Genomic DNA, 10505 nt, shown 5'->3' on the forward strand with positions numbered 1-10505 from the left:
TTTTTTTTTTTTTTTTTTTTTTTTTGGACAACAGGGTCTTGCTGTCGCCCAGGCTGGAGTGCAGTGGTGTCATCTTGACTCACTGCAACCTCTGCCTCCTGGGTTCAAGTAATTCTCATGCATCAGCCTCCCAAATAGCTGGGACTGCAGGTTTGTGTCACCATGCCTGGTTAATGTTTGTATTTTTAATAGTGGTGGGGTTTTGCTATGTTGGCCAGGCTGGTCTCAAACTCCTGACCTCAAGCGATCCACCTGCCTCGGCCTCCCAGAGTGCTGGGATTGCAGGCGTGAGTCACTGCACCCAGCCAGACTTGAATTTTTTTGAAAGTAACAATTGCTAGCTGGTTTCTTATGTCAAAGATTGAAAACTAACTTTTTAAAAGGCATGCAGCCATAAAAGAGAATGAGTTCATGTCCTTTGCAGGGTCGTGAATGAAGCTGGAAGCCATCATTCTCAGCAAACTAACACAGGAACAGAAAACCAAACACCTCATGTTCCCACTCATGTGGGAGTTGAACAATGAGAACACGTGGACACAGGGAGGGGAACATCACACACCAGGGCCTGCTGGCAGGTGGGAGGCAAGGGGAGGGCGGACAGATACCTAATGTATGTGGGGCTTAAAACCTAGGTGACGGGTTGATAGGTGTAGCAAACCACCATGGCACATGTATACCTATGTAACAAACCTGCACATTATGCACGTGTATCCCAGAACTTAAAGTAAAATTTAAAAAGTAATAATTTTAAAAAATGTTTAAAGGCTTACTTTGGGGAGACAGCTTTACATAGCTTAATATTTTATCGTTAAAGGCATGGTGGAGCTGGTTCCTGCTTCCGATACCCTCAGGAAAATCCAAGTGGAATATGGTGTGACAGGATCCTTTAAAGATAAACCACTTGCAGAGTGGCTAAGGAAATACAATCCCTCTGAAGAAGAATATGAAAAGGTAATTAGCATGTCTCCTCATTCCAAAAGCTTTGTCAAAATATATTACAAAGGTTTTAAGTGCTTTCATTTTCCAGGTCTGGTGACTAAATCATCATTAACTCAGGAAAAGAGCATCTTTTTCTAAGTATAGGAAAGAATGTAAAACAGAATGCATTTAATGGCAGGAATCTGAGTGAAGCCAATGCTAAATTACGCCCCCAAAAAAATTCTAAACACATACTTAGAGGCCAGCAAAACAGAGGCATTTTTCTAACCCAGAATGTTATATTTCCCAAAGATCTTGGAAGAAGTTAGGGAAATGAGTAAAACGGGCTGCATCATGTGGTATTTAAGAACATAAATTAGGGGCCAAACTCTCTGGGTTTGACTTCAGATCCCAAGTCACTCAGCAGCAGCAGGGCCTTATGCAAATTATTATTAGTATTATTTATTTATTTATTTATTTTTTTGAGATCGAGTCTCGCTTTGTCGCCCAGGCTGGAGTGCAGTGGCGCAATCTCGGCTCACTGCAAGCTCCACCTTCCGGGTTCACACCATTCTCCTGCCTCAGCCTCCCGAGTAGCTGGGACTACAAGCACCCGCCACCACGCCCAGCCAATTTTTTGTATTTTTAGTAGAGACGAGGTTTCACTGTGTTAGCCAGGATGGTCTCAATCTCCAGACTTCGTGATCCGCCCGCCTCGTCTCCCAAAGTGCTGGGATTACAGGCATGAGCCACCGCACCCAACCTATGCAAATTATTTACCATCTTTGTGCCTCAGTGACCTCTGCTATAAAGTATTGTATATATTATGGTATTATAGCCTATACTATGACTGTAAACATAAGCATTGAGATTTTTGTGAAAATTAAATGACTTAATGTGTATGAAGCACTGCATAATGAAAGTTGTGTAATTGATAGCTCTTATTATTGGAAACATCAATTTTCTGTTTTGCTATTATTTAGAATTACATATGAGGAAAGGGCAATTTTTCAGGACATAAGCCCTCTAATGATCCTAACTTGGCCTAAGGAAGACCCAAGAAAACTGAGTGATGATGTAGGAAGACTCCTGTTTTAATGTCATGGAGCTGCCTATTTTATGTTTCATTAATGGATCACCTTTATAGACATACACGTGCCATCTGTTGACCTACAAAGCTAATGCAGGGGAATTTTGACCTTTGTTAGATCTTTTAAACTGTGAGATCACTCCCTTTTCATACTTCTTTGTGGTCTGGGGAAAAAAAGCAGTGCAGCAGAAGCCAGTACTTGTTTTAGTAATGTTGGCCCTTTTGTGATTCCTGGTAAGGAAATAATTGCCAAGTAGCATACATTAAGCATCTTTTATGAATTTGGCTTTTTAATGTGATTTAATTAGTAAGAGGGAATATAACTTAGTGAAGTCATATTGCCTAGATTTGAATCCTCACTCTGCTACTTAATAATCTTGGGCAAACAACCTCTCTGTTTCAGTTTTCCATCTGTACAATAGTTATAATGATAGTACCGAAGTCATTGATTGATGTGAGATTCTTCTAAATATGTTAATGTATATACACACACATACACACAGAGAAGTGCCTGGTTTGTGCTAAATGCTGTATAAACATTTGCTGTTATCATTGGTAATGATTTCTGGGAAATTAACTACATGGGCAAGTCAGGCCAAATGAATGTACCACTCAGAAATACATTATTTTGTATAAATAAGCTAAATACACATTCTTTGTATTAAAGAGAAACCTCATTGTGTATGTCTTGCTGTATCCTTCTATGTGATATTATATTAGTAATTTTAATAATCCCCAGGAGAGGGAGTACTTGAGATGACACACAGGAAATCACCACATGGGAAACAAACACATTACTTGTATTCTTGGATGTTTTCAGATATAAACTGATTTTCCTTACACATGTCTTCCCTGCAGGCAGAGGAAAAAAAAGCAAAAATCTTCTATCCATCGTGTTTGTGGAATCCTGCACCTCCCCGATTCTAAGCAGCAGAGTCAGTGAGGTGCAGGATTCCACAAACAGGACGCTTAAAAGCTGTTCAAAGGCAGCATGTACCTAAGTAGGGACTGGTAGGGATCCTAGACTTTTAAAAGAGAAAAGCTAGCGAAGGGGCAGTAACCACCCTTAGAAGACTGTTTTTGTTTTTGAAATATGAAAAGATTGGCTTTTATTACTATATCCCAGTTTGTATGCTATTGAGATAGTGGATTACAATAGTGTTTTTAAAGAGTGATAAATTACTTTAATACTTATAAACTCTGCCTCCTTTAAAAATAATCCATTTTCTAAAATAATTGTATATGTTTTTTATAGGCTTCAGAGAACTTTATCTATTCCTGTGCTGGATGCTGTGTAGCCACCTATGTTTTAGGCATCTGTGATCGACACAATGACAATATAATGCTTCGAAGCACAGGACACATGTTTCACATTGACTTTGGAAAGTTTTTGGGACATGCACAGATGTTTGGCAGCTTCAAAAGGTATAATGTTATTATTGCTGTTGCCAAAGAAATGAGGCACTTCTTATTTCACAAATTAATGTTTGTCTCAAGCTTTGCCTTTTGCTTTCTGCGTTTTGCCTTGTGGCTCCATTTGAACGTAACTGGGGATGAAAAAGGCCCAAAGATGTGACCTTACCTGGTAGACGAGAATGTGTGTAAGTGTGTATAAACTTTGTTGTTGTTATTGTTGTTTTTCGTTGTTGTTGTTTTGTTTTTTTGGTTTTTTTTAAGAGTCTTGCTCTGTTGCCCAGGCTGGAGTGCAATGGTGCGATCTCAGCTCACTGCAAGCTCCGCCTCCCGGGTTCATGCCATTCTCCTGCCTGCAGGAGTAGCTGGGACTACAGGCACCCGCCACCATGCCCAGCTAATTTTTTTGTATTTTTAGTAGAGATGGGGTTTCACTGTGTTAGCCAGGATGGTCTCGATCTCCTGACCTTGTGATCCACCCACCTCAGCCTCCCAAAGTGCTGGAATTACAGGCCTGAGCCACCACGCCCGGCTAAACTTTGTTGAAATGAATTAAAGTACATATATATTTTTTTATCTAGTTAGCAGTAACTCTTAGGAAGAAATGGTTTCTTGGGTATATAACAGCAGTAAGTAGTTTTCTATGTTTGTAACTACTGTCTGATCTCTCTTTGGGTATGTGGATTTATAAATATCACCTTATTTTCATATATAACGAAATTTCGTACATAAGTTCTCTCTAAATAATGAGATTATTATGCGATAGCTTTCTTGAAAATGTTATTTTAAAGAATTATGGAAATTCAAAAGTGTGTGGTATTAAGTTTCGTAGTTAGAAATGGCTGTACCTCAGATAGCTTAGTTTAATAATCATGTAATAGCACTATTGGAGTATCTTCTGTAAATAATATTTTGTATGTACTTTCATTTTAAATAGGGATCGGGCTCCTTTTGTGCTGACCTCTGATATGGCATATGTCATTAATGGGGGTGAAAAGCCCACCATTCGTTTTCAGTTGTTTGTGGACCTCTGCTGTCAGGCCTACAACTTGATAAGAAAGCAGACAAACCTTTTTCTTAACCTCCTTTCACTGGTAACTATTCTTTATAAGCACTTAATTAGTTTTATGTTAATGCATCTATGTTTCAATACCTAAAAAAGATTATTTTGTGATTTTGGAATAAAATTTGCTGTAGTCACAAATGTCAGATACATTATTGCTGAAATATTTTAAACTTACTGCCATGTGAAATAAGCCAGACACAAGAGGACCTACTGTCTGACTCTGTTTGTATAAAATACAAAAAATAAGTCAGTAGAGTGGCTCCCCTTGGGATGGAAAGTATTAGTAACTGGACCCCAAGACAGGCATCTGAGATGCTAATGAATGTTTTGTGTATTAATATGGGTATGAATTGTGAACATTAACTCAGCTGTACAATGAAGATTTCTGTACTTTCCTCTGTATATATTATAGTTAAGTAAAAAGTAAAAAACACAAACCCACTATGATTATTGTGACTAAATTGATACGGTAATAAACAGAAGGCTACAATTATCTTAAGTGAAATAACTCAGAAAGTTAAATATTGCGTGTTCTCACTTAAAAGTGGAAGTTAAATGATATGTATACATGGACATAAAGAGTGAAATAATAGACACTTGGAGACTTGGGAGGGTAGGAAGGGGGATGGCGGATGGGAGATGAGAAGAAGTGGGTACAGTGTATGCTATTCAAGTGATGCACTAAAAGCCCAGACTATACCACTATGTGATATATATATGTACCAAAACTGTACTTGTACGCCCTAAATCTATAAAAGTAAAAACAGTGGCCTAGGCCAGGCATGGTGGCTCATGCCTGTAATCCCAGCACTTTGGGAAGCTAAGGCAGGCAGATTGCTTGAGGTCAGGAGTTCGAGACCAGCCTGGCCAACATGGCGAAACCCCATCTCTATCAAAAATACAAAAAAAAAAAAAAAAAAAGTTTGCCGGGCGTGGTGGTGCATACCTGTGATCCAGCTACTCAGGAGGCTGAGGCATGAGAATTGCTTAAACCTGGGAGGCAGAGGATGCAGTGAGCCAAGATCGCATCACTGCACTCTAGTCTGGGCGACAGAGTGAGACCCTGCTCCCTTCCTCTCCCCACTTCCCCAAAGAAAGAGCCTAGACAAAAGGAGATCTGGATCTCACAGGTTTAATCCTATAAACTGGGTTTGTGACCACCAACAAATTGCTTGACTTCCTTGGCATCCATTTCCTTATTTGTAAGATAATCACCTAGGTCCCCAATACACTAATGAATCCCTCAGGACTGATGGTTTTTGTTTGCTTTAGTTCTGATTACTTGAGCAGCCCACAGGAAGGAGTGAGGAACAAATTTTTTAAAAAATTTAACTCACAGAACTTTTTGTTTTCTTCTACAGATGATTCCTTCAGGGTTACCAGAACTTACAAGTATTCAGGATTTGAAATATGTTAGAGATGCACTTCAACCCCAAACTACAGATGCGGAAGCTACAATTTTCTTTACTAGGTAAAGCATATTTAAGTGTATTGCAGAAGGAACATAAAATTTTGTTTGATTTGTTTTACCTTAGTTTAAACAAATGCTATTTATCAAAATTCTGATTTATAGGAACAAATTCTGATTCACAGTAATTGCACATAGTAGGCTGTCAAAAGTTTATTTGCTAATAAATGCAAAGGATTTGCAATAATATTTTTAAAAATATACTTATTTTTCTCAAAATATCTCAAAGTTTATTTAATATGTAATTTCAATGATAAAAACATTTTTCTACAGTGCCATGTACCATCTTTTTTTTTTATTTTGAGACTGAGTCTTGCTGTTTCATCCAGGCTAGAGTGCAGTGGCGTAGTCTCAGTTCACTGCAACCTCTGCTTCCTGGGTTCAAGCGATTCTCCTGCCTTAGCCTCCTGAATACCTGGGACTACAGGCACATGCACCACTACACCACTAAGCCCAGCTAATTAAAGTCTCTTTCTAAAATGTTATCTGTACTAATCTATTTTTCAGGATTTTGTCTTAACAATTTCCATGGAGACCTTTGGTGTTTTTAATCCAGCAAACCCTGGTCACTACTCCAAGTAAACTATTATATGGCATAGTACTTGAAACACATATACCAATGACTGGTACTTGAATTTGTTATTGCTTTAAAAACAGATCTTGCGGCCAGGCGCAGTGGCTCACGCCTATAATCCCAGCACTTTGGGAGGTCGAAGCAGGCTGATCACCTGAGGTCGGGAGTTCAGGACCATCCTGACCAACATGGAGAAGCCTAGTCTGTACTAAAAATACAAAATTAGCTGGGCATAGTGGTGCATGCCTGTAATCCCAGCTACTCAGGAGACTGAGGCAGGAGAATCGCTTGAACCTGGGAGATGGAGGTTTTGGTGAGCCGAGATTGCGCCATTGCACTCTAGCCTGGGCAACAAAAGCGAAACTCTGTCTCAAAAAAAACAAAAAAAACAAAAACAGATCTTCTTGACAAATATGTTCTAAAGGTCTGGTGATCAGGCTGGTTACTGACTACTGCTGCCACATCATCACAATACCTTAGCAGGGAGGGGTACCTGAGCTCATGTTCTTTTCTCTCCTTTTTCTCTTGCCTTCTTCCTCTCAGTGGAGAAGAGGTATAAAACACTGACTGGACTTACCTAGTCTCAAGAGTCTGGGTTGAAATGATTTAAAGGAAGCTGACTTTTGTATAGCCTTCCAAACTAATCCTGAAAATTTAGGTATTGATTGGTTTTCTTTTGCTTTGTTTTTTAAAAGAGATTCATTGGCTCCCCTGGGCAAAACTACAAAGCAGGCATGTATTCGCCTGCCTGCTCAGACTTCCATAACAAAATACTATAGACTGGTGGCTTAAACAACAGATATTTATTTTCTCACAGTTCTGGAGTCTAGGAGGTCCAAAATCAAGGTGCCAGCTGATTACATTACTGTTGAGGGCTCCCTTGCCAGATTGCAGATGGCCACCTTCACAATGTGTCCTCACATGGTAGGGAGAGCTAGCTCTCTCATCTTTTCTTAGAAGGACACTCCTATTGGATTAGGGCTCTACTGTTTATGACCTCATTTAACCTTAATTACTTCCATAAAGGCCCTATCTCTAAATACAGTTGCAGTGTTGGTTGGGGCTTCAACATATGAATTTGAGGGAACACAAACATTCCGTCCATAGTGGGGTAAAAGCCTGTGTTTGAGATTCTCTCACTTTTCTTTTTGAATATCCTTCTTTCTAGCTTCCTTAACCTTGTTTCTGAGACTTGTTTCCTTTGCTTGCCTAAAATGTTCTTTCCAGACCTACTTTCCAAACTCTCCATCCTGTCAAAACTTCTTTTTCCAACTGAATGAAAATATGATTACCTGAAGGAGTCTGACATGGAATTCTACAATTCTACTGTTCGATAGGAGAGGATTTTTAAAATTTGGATTACTTTGTGGGTTTTTTTTTTTTTTGGAGACAATCTCATTCCGCCACCCAGTCTGGAGTACAGTGGCGCAATCTCAGCCCACTGCAACCTCTTGCCTCTTGGGTTCAAGCAATTCTCCTGCCTCAGCCTCTTGAGTAGCTGGGATTATAGGCGCATACCACCACACCTGGCTAATTTTTCTATTTTTAGTAGAGACAGGGTTTTGCCATGTTGACCAGGCTGGTCTCGAACTCCTGGCCTCAAGTGATCTGCTCCCCTTGGCCTCCCAAAGTGCTGGGATTATAGGCGTGAGCCACCATGCCCGGCCCTTGGATTACTTTCTTTCCCACCTATTTGTCATCTTTCTCCTTTATTAAAAGGGAATAAATTAATAAAGTCATCTTTTTAGCATTATACCAATCGTCATCTATCAATAATAGCTCTTTAATTAGTCTTGGGGATCCTACAGGGTTCAAGAAAACCAAGCATGAATTCTTTCTTGGGCTAAATTATTTTGTTGGGGTGAGATGTATTTTAACAAATCTTTGGCCTATAGAACAAAGGGAATCCTTGGCAAAGTGACAATCTGCTTAATATTTTTAAAGGAATGAAAGTGGTTTTTGTCATTTATTATGTTGAAAGAATTTATTATGTGTTCTCATTTACTGTTAACAAATTTTCTGATTACTTTGTAGGCTTATTGAATCAAGTTTGGGAAGCATTGCCACAAAGTTTAACTTCTTCATTCATAACCTTGCTCAGCTTCGTTTTTCTGGTCTTCCTTCTAATGATGAGCCCATCCTTTCATTTTCACCTAAAACATACTCCTTTAGACAAGATGGTCGAATCAAGGAAGTCTCTGTTTTCACATATCATAAGAAATACAACCCAGATAAACATTATGTAAGTTTGATTTCAATATTTATAAACAATCATGCATGTATTATTGTTGTCCTTTCTACTTCCTTTGCTGACTCTGTTGAAGTTCCAAGCATTTGTTCTATTCATGCTTGTTTCTTCCATGAATGGTCCATAAATAAGTAAATGTACTTGAAGCATCCCTAACTTTTTTGTATTTAATTCTTGCTATATTTACTTCAAACAATAAGGATGGAGTGATATTCTGTCTTTTAGAGACAAGGCTATAAGAATGGTGCAATTCTGCTTTTCTCATTCTTCAATTTTAAATTTTTTATTTATTTGGTTTTTTTGTTCATTCTTCAGTTTTTTTTACATTTCAAAGGTAAAGTGTGCTTGTTGTACAAATTCAATCAATACAGAATTATATAAAGTAAAAAGTCAAAGTTCCTATTCCAGTCTCTGATACAAAACACACACACACGTTGTCTTTGAACAGAAACAGGAACTTCAGCGTGCTTTTTCCCCTTCGAGACTATAAGCGTTATCTTTTTTGTTGTTACTTTTCACCCTTGTGCTAACTTTTTTGTTAGATAATACTTTCCAGAACTGCCAGTTTTAAATTTTGGCAAATTGATAATCTTTAAAAGCTGTTTTACTACTGTTTTAATTTTCATCTATTCTGTTAATAAATTTTAGTATCTTTTTGTATGTTTATTAAGTTATCTTAACACCATTTTATTGCATAGTCCATTCTTTCCCCAATATATACTACTACCTTTAAGTTTATGTATATGTATCTCCAAATTTGTTTCTGGCCTTCTATAGATAGATCCTACTTGGCACCAGTATTATATTCTTTAAAGTATTGTAACTTTATAAAAGTCCGGGTACAATGGCTCACGCCTATAATCCCAGCACTTTAGGAGCCTGAGGCAGGTGGATACCTTAGGTCAGGAGTTCGAGAGCAGCCTGGCCAACATGGTGAAACCCCATCTCTACTAAAAATATGAAAATTAGCTGGATGTGGTGGCATGTGCCTGTAGTCCCAGCTACTTGGGAGGCTGAGGCAGGAGAATCGCTTGAACCCGGGAGGCGGAGGTTGCAGTGAGCCAATATTGTGCCATTGTACTACAGCCTGGGTAACAGAGCAAGACGCTCTATCAAAAAAAAAAAAAGTTTAAATAGCCAGCAAAATAAGTTTTCCTTCACCACTGCTCCCCCCCACCCCACCCCCGTAAACCTTTTGCCTTTTTTTAAAACTATTTATTTATTTATATTTTATTTTATTTTGAGACAGAGTCTCACTCTGTTGCCCAGGCTGGAGTGCAATGGCACGATCTCGGCTCCTGAAACCCGTGCCTCCCAGGTTCAAGCAGTTCTCATGCCTCAGCTCCTGAGTAGCTAGCTGGGACAACAGGCATGCACCAGCATGCCCAGCTAATTTTTGTATTTTTAGTAGAGATGAGGTTTCACCATGTTGCCCAGGCACATGGCCAGGTGAATTCCTGGCCCTAAGTGATCCACTCATTTCAGCCTCCCAAAGTTCTGAGATTACAGGCGTGAGCCACCATGCCTGGACTATTTTATTTATTTATTTATTTATTTATTTATTTATTTATTTATTTATTATTTTTTTATTTATTTATTTTTGCAATGGAGTCTCACTCTGTCGCCCAGGCTTGAGTGCAGAGGTGTGATCTCGGCTGACTGCAAGCTCTGCCTCCCAGGTTCATGCTATTTTCCTGCCTCAGCCTCCCAAGTAGCTGGGACTACAGG

At 39.0% G+C, this 10505-nt stretch overlaps 1 protein-coding gene across 1 annotated transcript in view; it reads left to right on the forward strand.

Annotated features, from left to right (window-relative positions):
* The window catches only part of PIK3C2A (phosphatidylinositol-4-phosphate 3-kinase catalytic subunit type 2 alpha), a 90901-nt gene that overhangs the window by 72507 nt on the left and 7889 nt on the right, over positions 1 to 10505 (forward strand). The window contains 5 exon segments of the mRNA XM_017873617.1: positions 815 to 951; positions 3264 to 3433; positions 4359 to 4515; positions 5849 to 5958; positions 8564 to 8908. Of these exon segments, the coding sequence (XP_017729106.1) occupies positions 815 to 951; positions 3264 to 3433; positions 4359 to 4515; positions 5849 to 5958; positions 8564 to 8908 (919 nt within the window).

Source organism: Rhinopithecus bieti, unplaced genomic scaffold (assembly GCF_001698545.2).
Source record: "Rhinopithecus bieti isolate Rb0 unplaced genomic scaffold, ASM169854v2 scaffold_8211, whole genome shotgun sequence".
Classification (NCBI taxonomy): domain Eukaryota; kingdom Metazoa; phylum Chordata; class Mammalia; order Primates; family Cercopithecidae; genus Rhinopithecus; species Rhinopithecus bieti.